The sequence below is a fragment of the Talpa europaea genome (assembly GCF_964194135.1).
Source record: "Talpa europaea genome assembly, chromosome: 8".
NCBI lineage: Eukaryota > Metazoa > Chordata > Mammalia > Eulipotyphla > Talpidae > Talpa > Talpa europaea.
The window spans coordinates 114,862,870-114,878,312 of record NC_140075.1 but is presented as its reverse complement, the minus strand read 5'-3'; the positions used below and the strand labels follow the sequence as shown (position 1 = coordinate 114,878,312).

Genomic DNA, 15,443 nt, shown 5'->3' with positions numbered 1-15,443 from the left:
CCATCCAGGACAGGGTCACTTCCAGCCACACAGCCCCCGGAGCTCGCACATGGAGTTTTGGGGGGGCTGCCTTTGGAGCTGCACTCAGTGCCGTGGTCACAAAGGCAGGAGGGACACCAGGTGCCCTGCTGGGAAGCGCCCAGCTCCATGATTAGGAACTTAGAGCTGATCGTCGTTTAAAGAGCCATGTGGAGGGATGATGTTCTGTACTTACCCCACTTCATTGGGGGTTTCACTGTCATTTCCATCTTGCCTCCAGCACCATCAAGAGGACCAGCTCTTCAGAACGCGTCTCCCCTGGCGCCCGGAGGGAGAGCTACGGGGACTCCAGAGGAAACCGCAACCGCACGGGCTCCACCAGCAGCTCCTCCAGCGGCAAGAAGAACAGTGAGAGGTGAGGCCCCTGCCCGCTGCGCGCCCTGCGAGCCCGCAGACCCCTCTCCCCAGGTGTGAGTCAGATGCCAGAACCCTAACGACTCACCCAATTCACCTGCTGGGAGCACTCTTGGGGGCTGGCGTCTCCCCAGACCACTGATCCAGCTCCAGGGGCGGCCGGTCCCCCTCCCCCTCAGCCCGGGCAGGAGAGTGCTGGAGCCGGGGACAGGCGGGTCTGCCTGGTGCCCCTTGCCTGGCGAGCAGGCAGCCCTCTGCCTGCCTGCGCATCTGCTGGGCGCTGGATCTTCCCAGCACATCTGCAGCTGTTTGAACATTTGGTGGAGACTTCGAGTTGGCCGGCAGTGGAGTTTCTAGGATGGACTGGGTGGAAAGCTGTAACTTTATGATTTATCAGAAACTTTTTAATATTGAGCTGACACCAGAAATAGGAACCTTTTCATTCTGGTTTCATGAAATACATTTCTGAGTTTGCATTTTTCTTGGAGGTTAGTTTGCCATGGGGTATGAAGGTATCTCTGAAACCGGTAGTGACATTTTATCAGTGATGCTGATTTCCGGCTCTGTACCAGCTTTGTGCTTAAGAACGTGTCACACGCATGACATTCGTTTCCTGGAGGATACCCGCCTCATGTACTCCAGTCTCCCTTCATCATAAGCCCTGTGCTGCCTTTTATTTTCTCTACTGCATAAGGCTTGGGAAGGAACTGGACTTTCACAGGCGAATCACATGTTTTTTTCCAAATGTTCATCTAGGAAGAAGCCTTAGTCATAAGGCAAGCGACTCCAAGCCACAGACTGTAAAATTCCACGTTTCTAGATCCCTTCTGCTTCCATCCTGTAAAGGAAGCAGAAGCTTTCAGTTTAATTCCCAGGGGAAGTCTTTTGTAGGGAGAGGCTGGGCTTCGTACATCTGAGGTGGGTCAGGTCCATGGATGGACCATCTCAGCACCACTGCAGCTTCAGTCTCCACGTAGCCTGTGAGCACGTCTCATCAGGAGATTATGCTAATCGGGATAATGCCTTGGAAATAAGGCCAAGCGGCTGCAGTGACCACTGAGGGCCCAGGAAGAAGCGGATGGCCTCTGGGCTGCTGGCCTTCGGGTAAGCTTGGGAGCTGGCCTGAAATGGCTGGCCCTTGGCAGTTCTTACATAACTGGCTCCCCTTCAGCACATCTGATTTCTATTAAGAATTTCCCAAAACAATCTGCATTGTTAAGCCCCAGGACTGTTTGATCTCCTAAGTCCTATGGCTTTGGAGATTGTGCTGAGTAAATATTTCCGTAGGAGGTATTTACAAAGGGAATTTTCTTTAAATGCCACAGTAGGAGACTCTGATTTGGAAATGAGGGACTGAGAAAATTTACTAATCATTTTCTAAAACAATCCTGTCAACTAAACATGTCCATTGAAAATTAGTCCTTTGTCTCATTAGAACCCAGGAGTAGTTGAGGCCACGCAGCGCTGAGCTGGCCAGGCGGCAGCAAAGGTTCGGAGGGCAGGTTTCTGCCTTTCTGAGGGACTGCAGTGCTGGCTGTACCTGGAGGGACCGCGGGCAGAGAGCTGCTGTGGCTCACACAGACAGAGGCAGCTGCTGAGAAGCAACAGAAGTGAAGGTCAAGTTGGTGATTTGGCGGCTGCCTGGCCCCCTCGTCCTTCCTCGCTCTTGCCCGTGAGCAGCCCTGCTCAAGGCTGCTTCGCCCTCCTGCCAAGCAGAGCTAGAGACTGGCGTTGACTGGTGCCCGGTCTCTGGGACATAAAACCAGCTAGAAAGCTCTAGGGAGGGGGCTTCGATGATACTCCTTTTTAAACAGCATGGAATTTGGTGCCTCCTTGATAGAGCAGCCTCACATCTCCATCACACATTACATCTGTCCGTGGTCCCGGATGCTCTAAAGTCTGTCCATGGTCCCAGATGCTTTAACATCTGTCTGTGGTTCCAGGCCGCTGTCTTACACTTTAAAAGACTCTAAGAATGGCCCCCTGTCTGGTTACTCTAGACAGCGAGACGCAGTAGAAAGGGCGCCGCTTGGAGTGAAAGAGAGCAGAGGGCCAGCAAGCCAGTGCTCTGAGCCCCGCCTTTCCCTCTGTGAATTAGAGATTTTAGACCAAATCCTCTTGGGTCTTAGATGGGAACACCCAGCACAGTCTGACCCTCAGGAAGGGGGTGTCATGCAGTTGGTAAAAGATGGGACCCGCAGAACAAAGAATGTTTTTTCTCTTTTCTGCTCTGACCCACGTTATATGACATCCCCGTGAAGTGACACAGCCCTGAGTGCAGACAGATTTGGGCCAAATCTGTGACTGGGGAAAAGGAAAGAAATAGAAACCCCTTAGTGCCGTGGTTGTTAACATCACACCAGGCTGAACGAGGGAGGGCCCTGGAGGGGTGACCTGCCCTCCTGGGCTTAGTGAGAGGCGATCCCACAAGGCAGCGCCAGGACTTGTATGGGTCACAGATTATTTGGGATAAAGCTCAGTCACCACACACCATCTGCAGCGCTGCTGTTAGCACAGTTGGCTAACAATGAAAATTAGAAAGAGGCTCCTCTTACAATCCCACAACAGCCTGTATGTTCCTCAATAATAATAATTACAGCAAATATTAAGACCCTCCACTTAAATTGTACAAATCTTCCTGTTGAACACAAAATGATGTTTTTGAGGTCCTGAACATTTGCCTTTTCAAAGATCTAATTATTTTAAAATAATTGCATTTTTTTTTTTGGTGGGAATGAAGACGGATCCAGCCTCTGGAAAGCAATATGGAGGTTTCACAAAAGGTTAAAAATGGACCTGCCGCATAACCCAGCAATTTCACTTCTGATTATCAATCCAAGGAATGGCACATGTCTGCACTCTTATGTGTATGGCAGCACTGTTTACAACAGCCACGTTATAGAAACAACCTAAGTGCCGCAAAACAGATGAGGGGATCAAGAAGGTGTGGCACATATACAGGATGGACTATTACTCGGTGATCAAAAATGACATGCTATTTGCAGCCACATGGATGGAGCTGGGAGGGATAATGCTAAACAAAATAAGCCAGGAGAAGGGTAAATACCAGATACATGTGGAATATGGAGAAACCAAACTAAGGGTCAGACAGATTTTAAAATCAACCCTTGAAAGCTGACCATGGAACTGAGGCTTCCAGCTGAGGAGGGAAAAGGCAAGAAAAGGGTGGGAAGAGAACACAAGGGGCAGGGTGGAGGATGAGGGTGATTCACTGGTGGGTGAGCTCCGGCAACGACACTGAATGGGAAATCCTGTCATTCCAAAGCTCTAACAAGGATGTAAGGTACTCAAGTACAAAAAAAAAAAAAGAATAAAATAATAACAGAATCAAGAAAAGTAATCATAAAATAATACAATTAAAATATTGCATTTTTAATTCTACAAGCTATATTTTCTAGTACAGTTTTAATCTTCTTTCTCCTGCAACTTATTATTTCTGAAAATGGTCACTAGCTTTCTTGTGACATTATGAACTTTTATCTTAGAATGTTGAACATTTTAAAATACTTCGCTAGTAATAAGTCACGACATTTTAACAGCAGTTCATCTTTGCACTGGCAAAATCTCCCTAGGAACAAAAGCAATAGAGGGTAGAGTAATATTTACCTGATGTATTATTTATGGCGCATGAATATTAACAGCTGTACAGTGCTTGTCATTGTGAAGGACTTATTAAATTTAAATAGGAAGTCGGCAATAATGTTCTGATTAATGACCTCTACTATGTAATGTAACCAGAAAAGTAATCCAGTAGGAACTTGAAATTTTGTGATATCAGAGAGAAAAGCGGTTTCTGTTAGGATGCCCAGTTTATGGCAAATGTTGCTGGATCGATGGTCTCAGTGGCCAAACCAGCTCCTCCTTTGTCATTCACTGTGGAGTAGGAGACAGCCTAAGGAGACACTGTTTCCATCAAAAAGTGGTGGTAATGGGCTGATCTTGTGACAAGAAATGTTTCAGCCATTACAGGGCTGTAACCTTGTAATACGCATTTGACTCTTCCTTTTTGGAGCAACAAATTAAAAACTTAAGCAATTTCAAAATAATCGAGCCATTTGCCCTGCAAAAGTGTTCCCCTTGACGCCCTGCTGTACCTGCCACCTGAGCATGGAAGGTCCCAGCCGCCGGGCTGGGCCCTCAACCGCTCCTTCCAGGCCCTCTGGCCCCTGCCCTCAGCCTGTGGCTGGCATCTAGAGGGCTCGGGCTCAGACCAGCTCATCCCCAGCCTGGCTCCCGCCTTTTCATGTGCCCCGATGTCCTGGCCTCACCCACACAGACTCTCACTTTTCCTCAGCAAGATTCTTTTGTTGTTAATTTATTTATTATATGAGTCAAATGTGTTTTAGGAAATCCGCTATCATCTCACACCTTGGAGAAGCACAGCTGATTTCACTACATTTCCACCCGACTTGCTTTCCAGGGTGGTGGTGTGTGTGGTGTGTAGTCGAGACATAAACCGTCTCTCGGCACGTGTCTTGTGGCCCTCTGCGCCGCCTGAGCGTGGCCTTGTCTGTGATTATTCCACTGCTGTGTTCTCAGAGACATGGTCCATCGGCCAGGGCCCACGTGGGTGCCAACGAGGATTTTCTGTCCGGTCAGACCAATCCATCATCTAGAATGGCGCCACGCCCATAGCAGGTGCTCAATAAATGTTTGTTAAATGAATCTTTTTGCCTCAAATTAGAAAAAAAAGGTGAAAAGCATAAAGGCATCACAGCAGACACAGGGGCTCATCCTAAACATGGTCACTTTCTGTTATGTGACTGCCAGCAACTTACTTCATCGCTTTGGGGTTTTCCTCAGTGCCGGTGAAAACAGAAGGCCCCCAAGGCATCACAGGGCGAGGCAGGGCCTGCATGGAAGCCTTAGCCCGGAGCCTGCCCCCGCTGGCCTTCCACGGCCCTACCCTTCTCTTCCTGCCCCCGACCTTGAAGTGCCTCTCTACGGGACATTTTGGAACCCCCAACTCCCATTTCTTCCCCTGCCCCAACCTGAAAAGGGAGGAATCATAAATTGTGAACATCCCATCACCTTACCCACTCAGCTCCCTGGCGCCGCCTGACTGGTCGAGACGCCACTCTGGACACCACAGTGTCAGGTGAGCTGGCAGGTGGCAGGAATCGCCCACAGACCAGCTCCTTCGGCAGATGTTAATATCGCAGGTAACAGAAGAGGACCAGTCGCCTTCACTTCTATTGTCAGCCAACTCACTCACAACCAGTGCAATAAGAGACGCCTGACTCCACAGAAAAGCATTTGAACAGGTCGTTCGCCGAGGAAGACACATAAATAGCCAACTCATGAAGGGAAAGATGATCAAACTCAGTTAAAGAAATGCACATCTAAGGTGGAAGACAGCATATTCAGAAAAAATGTTTCTAATTATATTACAAATCCCCACACAGATATTAAAAACCCGTAGAGACAGATGTGTAGCTTAAGGACTTGGCGCTGGTACTGTGGTGGGGGTCTCCTGCCTCCTGAGTGACATGTCTGCACCTGGGAATTGGGGGAAGATGGTTGGCTGTGTGGTGTCGAGCTCCTGCTGATGCTTCAAGACCCAGCTCAGACATCCTTTCCCTGGGAGGCCGGCGCTGCTGACCCCTTACCCGGAGTTGGCGCCTTCCCTACCTGCTGCTGTCTTCATCTGTCAGTCCCCCTCCCACACATACTCGCCCTCCCTTTATGCCTCGGGGGCAGAAGCTAGTGCCCTGATGATTCTTTGTGTCTCTAGTATGTGGCACACAAAGTATTTGTTGAATGAATGAATGAAAGGACATGATTCAATTGCAGCTGGAGCTGTGGGAGGCCTTGTAAACAGCGCCACCTATTGGCAGATGATGTAACACTGCATTTTAGATTCTGAAACTTTTTACCCTGAAAATTAGTTGACTTAAATTAAGCATCTTTTTTTCACACTGAAGAGATTGTTTCACTCTTCAAGCCTCTGGGTCATTTATCTTTTCAAACATGTTTAAATAATGAGGGGCCTCCCCTGGTGGGGCAGCGGGTTGAGCGCAGCGCTGTGAAGCTGTCTGCAGCCTCTGCAGCGCAGGTTCGATTCCTGGCCAGCCAGGGAGATACCCACATGGTGTGGCAGACCTCTCCTGTCTCCCCGCTGCTTCCCTCAGCAGTGTCTTTGGTCCGTCTGCCTGTTCTGCTCCCTGCTCTCTGGTGAATTCTCTCACCCTCCTGCGCCCCTGACTGTAGCCCAGTTCTTGTATAAATAAATAAATCTTAAAAAAATAATAAAAAAATAAAATGATACTGTTGTGGCTCGGGATTCCCAGCCAGAAAAACCACTTTTAAAAATGTTTAAATAATGAAAGTGTTAATATTCCTTATGCTATTTTAGCTTCAAGGCTGTTGGGTGAACCAAACTCAGGGTCCTGTCAATGAAATCAGAAGCGGGAAGCAATGTGAATAATAATGATCGTGGGAGCCTCCACACGGTCCTGTGACTCGCTGTGTTTCCGTCCTGCTCAGTAGATGAGGGGAAGCCAGGCTTCTGGCAGGAGGACTCTCCCTAGCTGGACTGCAGACCTCCCCACTTTGCAGGCTGTGCGGTAACTGGGCCTCCCTGGTAGTGCAGGAGTTAAGTCTCAGCACTATGGAGCTATCGCCAGCCACTTCAGCAAGAGTTACCCACAGGGTGCAGCAGACCTCTCCTGTCTCCCCGCTGCTCCCCTCAGTGGTGTATTTCAGTAGATTCACCTGTTCTGCTCCCCACTCTGTCTCTAGTGAATCTGCTCCCCTTCCACCTCCCCACACCTCTGGCCTACACCCCAGTTCTTGTATGCATAAATAAATAAATCTTTAAAAAAAGGGGAGGGAGGAAAAGAATTGAAGCAGAGTTTGTGTCCCCACTGAAATCTCCAGGGACGTCTACACATTTAATTAAACATCTACTAAACAACCCCGTTTCTAGTACAAAGCTGCTTAAGGGCAGTTTTTATAAAGAATTGTTACTGATGTAGTAGAGCATTTTAATTGCAGCAGGAATCTTATTTCTTCATGTGAAGTCATTTCAAAAGGTGCCATGGCTGTGTGCGCATCCAAGAGCCCAAGTCTCAAGCCGGGGAGGTAACATTTGACCTTGACCTACTCAAGCTGCCCAACGGCCGCACAGCAGACCCATCAGTCCTGCCCTACCTGGTGCCAAGAGGCCACCTGGCCCACCCCATCTGTTATACAGCCCACGGTCAGGACCAGGCTCAAGTACCCTTTCAGGGATCCTGAAAGTGCTGGGCTGGGCGAGGTTCCCTTCCCCAGGAGGCCTGCGGTGAAGTCAGAGAATCTCTGTGGACTGGGAACGGTGACACCAGGTCTGCAGTGCGGGAGTGTGAGTCTGATCAGATGGAAACAAAACAACCACTGTCAGGCTGAGGCTGCGCCTCACCCCTGCCAGATACAGAACGACGAGACCTGCTGAGCCCGAGGCAGGTGAGGAGGGACCTTCCCAGGCCCTGCTGTCTGCTTCTCTCGCACGGACGTGATGGAGAACAAGTCCACATTCCCCCGTTGCCCTGGTGGCGCTCACGTCCTTGTGGGAAAAACAAAATGAAGTGATTAGGCTAACGTGCTACGGAGACACTCGAGGCTGGGGCCTAAGGAGGTGGCAGAGGGGAGCATCGAGGCCTCGCTGGGAGGGGCTTTGGGCCGACAGTGCAGGGCCCTAGGACTGGCCCCCCAGAGGCAGGAAAACTGGGGCAGAGACCTCACACAGGCCCGTGTGACAGGCGGCAGGACAGGGTAGCTGAATGGCATCAGAGGGAGAAAAAAGGAAGGTGATTCCGAAAAATGAAGGGCCTTCTAGACCCAGGTGAGACGCAGGCCCAGCTGCGCTTCTACCATGCGGGACTGCCAGGGCCAGAGCTCAGAACCCAAGCCCGCAGCAGCCCAGCTCTCAGCTGAGACACACCCGGTGAGCACACACTCCTGCCAGAGCATCAGCCAAGCATCTCCCCGGGGCTGCTTCAAATTATCTGGAAATCAAGATGGTGACACATAATATTCTCCCTTACATCCTGGTGAGAAGGCTCGCTTTGCCGGTGGTATTTCTCAATGTCTAGTTGAGATTGCGGCGGCGATAGGACTGTGGCTGCTTGGCTGAGGTTTTTTCCAGTATGCACACGCCAGGCTCCTGTCTCATATGGCTCTCTTTGGGGCTTCTTCCATCTGGTATGGCATGTTCATACCTTAAAGTGGGGTCCTCTGGGCAGCTGGGCATGTGGGGGACGCTGGCGTGGCACAGATGTGGCTTCCGTCTCAGCTGTGTTTGAACAGAACATGTGTCCCCTCCACCTGAGTGGCGCCCCTTGGCTGCCAGGAGGTGATGGGCCCTTACAACAGGTGGTCGTGAGCTTGGGGGCCATGTCAACTGGCCCGAGTCCAGGGGCCCATACTGCCAACAAATGACTACACCCCCTTTCGGAGTCTTCCCTCTTGCTCTCACCCCAGTCCTCTCGCAGTAGCCCCCCAGAGGATGGGCTGAGAACACCCTCTCTCACAAGACCCTTTGTCAGGAATTTGTTAGTTTTAAATAATTTCTTTAAATAATCTGTCAGAAGGGCATGGGGATGGGGTAAAAAAAAAATCTTTTTTACACTGGAGACAGGGCTGTTCCTATCTTGGCCAACCAGACCTTTTCCTTCCCCAGACAGTTACTTGCTCTGGTCAAAAGCAAACTTGGCTGATGACGCCAGGCCTGTGGGCGGCTGCCTCTGGCTTGGGACATTAGTTCAGGCTCCTTCCTCCCACGGGCACCCGGTGGTTTTCCCTACTAAGGCCTGGCGTCCGCGCCGCACCCGTGACACAAGCAGCTAATGTCCACAGAGGGTGAACGAGACCAGCCCCGACCCCTCTAAAAACTGCTTCTGTTTTATTTCCACAGCAAACCCAAGGAGCCCATCTTCAGTGCAGGTAAGTCCCAGTTCCTTTCTGCACGGGCGCCCCTCACTCTCCTTGTCAGAACCCAGGGGACAAACAGACATAGCTCCTGCGGGGGCCAGTTTCTGACACCCAGCACATTACCTGTCGGCCTGCACCTGGGCTCTAGCCGCTGAGGTCAGAGGCCGCCCGGTACGCTGGTCACCAAGTCCAGACCCTGGACGGAGCCCTCAGCAGGTGCCTCAGGACCCGTGGGGGAGCGGCGTGCCCTGTGGCCTCCGGCGTCCTCCCTGACGGCTGGGCTCTGTGGGCCGCGCTTGGTCTCTCTGAGAGCTGCTGACACGCTGGGTTATAGCTTTGTCTAGAAGTAGCTGTTTCTCTTTTCCGGCCTTTGATTTCCTAAGCTGCAAACTAATCGTTCATCGAGAACTTTCGTATCTTTGTCTCAACATGTTTTGCCCTAAAGTAGATGCTCTTGTTAGGATCATGACTATTCTAAAAAGCACATTTAAAATGCGGAATGGACAAGGACAGTGGCTCCCCACGGTCGCCTCACGCCGCCTCTCTGGCTGTCCCCTAAACTCAGAACTGGCTCTGAAGCAGCCAGGGCCCTCGTGCCATTTCCTCTTCAGGAAGCAAGAAATTACTCCCTGAAAATGTGACCGCCTTAAGCTTGCAGAGCTAGGTCTGGGGCGCTGGTTGGAGGCCTGGGCCTGGCCGGGCTCCCCCCGGGGCAAGTGGACGCGACGGGTCTCGCAGCACCCGCCTCTCTCCATCTAGCCCTTCAGTCTCCGAAATCACAAGGGAAACGCCGGGTGACCCACTGCAAAGGTAGGCGGCACGTCTGAGACCTCATAGCTCTCTGAGCCACCCGTTACCCGGGCAACAGAACTTTAATCATAACGCAAATGTGGAAATGCTTTTTGTGATGCAAACCCCCTCGATTTGTCCAAGCAAAAGCTTTCCTGAGCGTTGACTTGGATGGGTTTGAAGAAGTAACTATAACTCACATCTCGATTGACTATTGGCTGATCACAGGAACTTCTTGTTTAATCCATATAAACCTTAAGAGAGCTATAGGGCAACCCCAGGGGTCCCACTGTTTGAAATGGTCCCTGCTCGGCTGCTGACCTCTCCCTCTAACACCTGGGCTTTGGGGTGTATGCTGTTATCCTAAAATGCCTGGAAAAGACCTGCTTCCCCTCCCTGCATTTTGATTTTGGATGCCGAATGCCGGGATCATCCCCAGGAATCGGGCCCGGGTTAAACCCAGCGCTTCTCTGCCTGCCCAGTCGTTCAGAATCGTGCACTTAGCGAGCCTCCTTCCTGGGGCCCCACCAGCCCGTGACAGCCCCCCAGGCAGGGTCGTCTCATGCGCTGCACGCACCGGAAGCACTTGTCTGTGGTGTGGAGCTGACAGCACGTGCTCTTCGTGGCCAAGCTCTGTGGTTCTTCTTGCACAGATTTGATGCCGTCACTTTTCACTTGACTGGAAACTGTCGCCTGCCGCCTTTCACTTCTCTCACCTGCTGGGCGAGGCAGTGAGAAATCAGGACGGGAGGAGCAGGGTGGAGGTGTGGGGCACAGAGATGTCTGACCAGGGAGGCAAGTTCCTGGGGGGTTGGAGGGAGTGGACAGCAAGGTCACGTGATAGGGGCTGTGGGTCCAGCACGTCAGAGAGTAGTGGATGGGGATTGAGTGCAGGAGGGATGCCGTGAAACCCAGTTTGGGTCTTGATGGGTTTGGCAGCAAGAGAGGTCACCTAGGGAACCACAAGGAGGTGCAGTGATGGGGGCCTCAGCTGGGTGGTCCCTGCAGAGCTGGGGGCAGAGACACGTGAAACATCCTCACAGGGGGGAGACGCACCACAGTGGCTGGCGCTGTGCACACAGGCGTGAAGGGAGGCGCTTGGTTCCTACCTAGAAGCCAAACTGTGTATGCAGAGTGAAGCGTGTGTGGCGTGCATGCCCCTGAGACCTGAGTGCATGCTCACGGGGCTGAGGGGGTGACCTCTTCATTCCTCGGCAGTGTTGCATGCGGCATTGTTTGCAAAGCCTTAGGAATAAGACTTCCAAGGAGTCTGCAGTGTGGCACCTACAGAGCTGTGATTCCATCATGGTTCTCCCCACCCATTGCCTCCCTGCAGATGATCTGCCTGTTGGGTTAAGTTCAGATAGCCCCGGCTCCAACTGCCCAGTTGGAACGCCATCATGCCCTTTGATCCGCAGAAAAGCTTCCGAGTGCCCTGAATTCAGCAGGTGCTCACAAGGCATTTTTCTTGGTCTTGTTAGAGCCTGAAAACTCAAGGCAGAAAAGCCCGAGTTGTTCCTTGTTCCAAGTCCAGGACTTGCCCCGTGTCCACACATTAGTGGGCTGTACTCAGTCCCTGTAACTGATTGAGCATCAAGTGTGACTTTATTACAAAAAGAACTGTATTCTAGGAAGCTTTGTTTGCTGGGTCCTCTCTTTAGTTGGTCCTTTGTTCTTGTTTCCCACTTCTGGCTTCTCAGAGCATTTTCCTGTCTGCGCAGATCCTGGCGTGGACCTGTGGGGCTTGTGCCCTTCACACCTAAAAGCATTGTCCAGTGTAACAGATCCCATGGCCGGGTTTTGTTAGGTTGCAAGAGAACGGGGCGATTTAAGTATTGAAGGACATTTTATACATTTTGATATTGAAATTGTGTATACATTGAACGCAATGAAAATTTAAGTACTTTTCTTGTGTTAGCTGTAGTTTTTGGAGGGCGGCATGTCTCCCCCTCCTGATGATAAAGAAAGTGTAAGTCCCTCTTGGAAGATAATAGCCCAAGTCTGGTTCTCTCCTGCCTCTCCCATATAACACCGGCCCAGGTACACTGGGCTCTAAGGTTCTCACTGGCTTCTCTGTTCTGTTTGTAGAAGAAGGTTACGTAAAAATGTTTCTCCGCGGACGCCCCGTCACCATGTACATGCCCAAAGAGCAAGTGGATTCCTACAGCCTGGAAGCAAAAGTGGAGCTTCCGACCAGGAGACTGAAGCTGGAGTGGGTGTATCCTTTAGTCGTTGCTCGGGCTTCTGCTGAGTGGCCAGTCAGTCGAGGCCGTTAGCTTGAAGTTTAACTCAGAAAGTCGTTAAACGAAACTGTGCTGGCAACAAGTTTGTAAGCCCTAAGAAAGAAGGAGAATGCCGTGGAAGGAGGACTAGCATCCCCCCTCCAGCCAGTTACCGCTGGACCAACCTTAGGGGCCTGGCCCCAGGGATACTGTTTAGTTGAAGGTATAACTTAGGAGTCTGAGTAACTTAGGGGTTCCGAGTGCTAAGTGTGGGGTGCACGTTGAGAGGCACAAGTGAAACCCGCAGGCAACACAAATATACCATTTAAAATAAAGAAATACTGCCCTCCCCCAAGTCAAGTCCAGGCTGCTAAGGCCAGAGTCAGTCATGTGACTGACATTCCTGAAATGAAGCCACTGGAGGCTTCCAAGTGTGAGATTCGGAATTATGAATGAGCTTCTCAGGAGAAAAATACAGAAAGACAAAAAATAGGGCCTTGATGAAGCGTCCTCAAACTGTTGGGGTTTTGTTTTATTTTATCTTGCTTTGTACTTTTGTTTTTTACTCTATACTTTGTTTCACTTTTACTATTTTTTAAATTTTGTGTTCATTTACTTTTCCTTTTTTTTTTTTTTTTTTTTTTTAATTTTACAAGAGGAAGCCTGCGGAGGCCACCTTGCAACCCATGCAGATTTTAAGACAAAGGGCAAAAAGCACCCCTTCTCCCAACAAATGTCTGCTGAGTACCAGCTCAATGCCAACCCTGGTCAAGCGCTAATACGAGTTGGTTTAAATGATGCTGTTGTCATTTCTCACTGCTGAAATTCTGGAGTCAGAGTGTTGGGAAAATTTGCCCCCAAAACATGTATTTTATTTTTTTAGATTCAACTGTCACAACCCATCACCTGCCTCTTTTCTGGAATCTATTTGGGCACATGCGTCTGCAGAATCCAGCTCTTCTTTAAGCCAATAGCTGTTTAAATTGGTTAAGTCGAAACTGGAAAGTATTATTTAAAACTCAGGTGTTCAGCCTCCTTCCCAGTCATATTTTAGATATAAAACAGTGGAATTGGTTATAATAAATGCCGTTGTTTTGCCAGGTTATTTTATACTACCCAAGTTCAAGTGATATTTTGCTCTTTAAATAGTTCTCAAGATTGGGATATTTACACGACAAAACCTTGGCAGGAGTTATTATCCCTAAAGAACTGGGAATGGTTGGGGCAAGAAGGACCTAAATTTTTTACCTTTTGTAGGTGTGTGTGTGTGGAGTTGGCATCTTTTACAGCTACTTTTATAATGCAAAACGTGTTCACGGAACACGTTTTAGCTCCTGGATTACAATAAAAAATAAACACTTATTAAGTTAATAACTGAGGCATATTACCAGAATCTTAAAATAAGATTTTTAAATACTTTCTGATATAAAGATGTCAAAGCTTAAAGTTTTGTTTTTTTTTTTTCTGGAAGAGCATTTATACTTCACACTTACTATATGAAACAATGTAGTCATTTAACACTTTCAGCTTTATTTTGTTTTCTCAACAAACAACAAAAGCCACCATGGTCATAGGGATTCCAGTCTGTCCCAGGCTCAGCTCCTGTCCCATGAAGCTCTCATGAGGCCATGGCGGTGGGACCCTCCGTCCCCAGCTTGTAGACGTGTGTCTCAAGGTGATGTGACTGTGGAGTGTTGAAAGATGACAAGCTCAGCGCCCCTGTCACTCTCCCTAAGTCCAGTTCCCAGGGTCAGGCTCTGTAGGGCTTGTGACTGCAGCAGGACACGCGCAGGCCCTGCCCCGTGGCAGCTCAGTGGGGCTGAGTAAGACAAGAGCACCCCGCAGGAAAGGAGCAGAAAGGGCAGTGGGAAAAACACTGGAGCACAGCCTCCCAGTGTTCTTGTGATGTCAGTGTCAGGTGCATCTTCAGGTGACTTTAGTTCTAATGCCAGGCAGCTGGTCCTTAAAGACCAGCCTGGCAAAACATGGAGGCAGACCCTCTGGGAACATGCAGAGTGACTCCCACATGAAATTGGAACGTCCAACCAAGAGCTGGCCTCTGGCCTCGGGCTGATTGCTAAACTGAGAAGCCTTCACCTCCCAGTCACTGCCCAAATGTCAGACCCAGGGACCTCTGGTAAATAAAATGATCCCTTAGGATTTTTGATCAAGCCAATAAATTCAACTTTCAAAATACATCACATACTTCTAAAAATAAAGCCACATCTTTATAGCATTAAGAAAACAATCTTCATGAACTCACAGACCGTTCCAGTGTTCTGCAGACTGTGTGGGTCCGATGGATTGGCACCAAGGGGTTGCAGTTTAATGTTATTCATATTAGCAAAATTGATGCTAAAAGTCCTAGAATTTTATTGCCTGTGGCTTTGGAATAAAGCCGATGCTTGGTCTGCTTTTCAAAGAAAATAAGAACGTTTCTCTTGACACACACGAAGCTATGGGTACCGGGGCCGAGACTGCCGCAACAACCTGTACCTGCTCCCGACAGGGGAGACCGTGTACTTCATCGCGTCCGTGGTGGTCCTGTACAACGTGGAGGAGCAGCTGCAGCGACACTACACTGGCCACAACGACGACGTCAAGTGGTAGGTCGCCTGGCCCAGCCTCTGAGTGCACGCGTGGCGGTGCTGGCAGCAGACGCGCATTAGGGTGTCACTAAAGAAAGGGGAGCCGAGAAAATAGGATCTTAGGGGAGCGCTCTTTAGGTCTGTGTTGGCTCCCAGCTCCCACCTTTTTTAGTTTTCTGTCCATATAACTCATCATCCTAACCAGCCACGTTACCTAAACCAGTAGCGAGAATAGACACCTACCGAGGGCTTCTTAACAGCTCACCTGCTAGTGACTTCTAAATTTGGGTCTTTATTTTTTTAATAAAAATGTTTGCCTGTGTTTATGGCCATCTGATAGAATTCCTTTATTTTTAATTTATCCACCGTTCATTTTTGGCTGTGGGTAGGGATTTGGTGTATCTTGGAAGGACAGATGGGCGAGTAGATGGATTTACGTATTTCTGTTTGTCCTAGGTTTCTGGTCAATTATCAAAATCCTGTTGGAAAAAGATGTGATTTACTTAATAAAGGTTTTAGA

General features: G+C 49.7%; 1 protein-coding gene across 8 annotated transcripts in view; it reads left to right on the top strand.

The window, feature by feature from the left end:
- The window catches only part of EML1 (EMAP like 1), a gene marked incomplete at both ends in the record, with an annotated part of 134,765 nt that overhangs the window by 92,851 nt on the left and 26,471 nt on the right, over positions 1-15,443 (top strand). For 4 of the 8 annotated variants that reach the window (XM_084240674.1, XM_084240673.1, XM_084240672.1 and 1 more), the window contains 4 exons: positions 260-394; positions 9,308-9,336; positions 12,202-12,331; positions 14,792-14,941. In XM_084240674.1, coding sequence (XP_084096800.1) covers positions 260-394; positions 9,308-9,336; positions 12,202-12,331; positions 14,792-14,941 — 444 coding nt within the window. Of the gene's footprint in view, positions 1-259; positions 395-9,307; positions 9,337-10,062; positions 10,135-12,201; positions 12,332-14,791; positions 14,942-15,443 lie in introns of those variants that run through there. The other 4 variants (XM_084240675.1, XM_084240670.1, XM_084240669.1 and 1 more) reach the window with 3 other exon arrangements.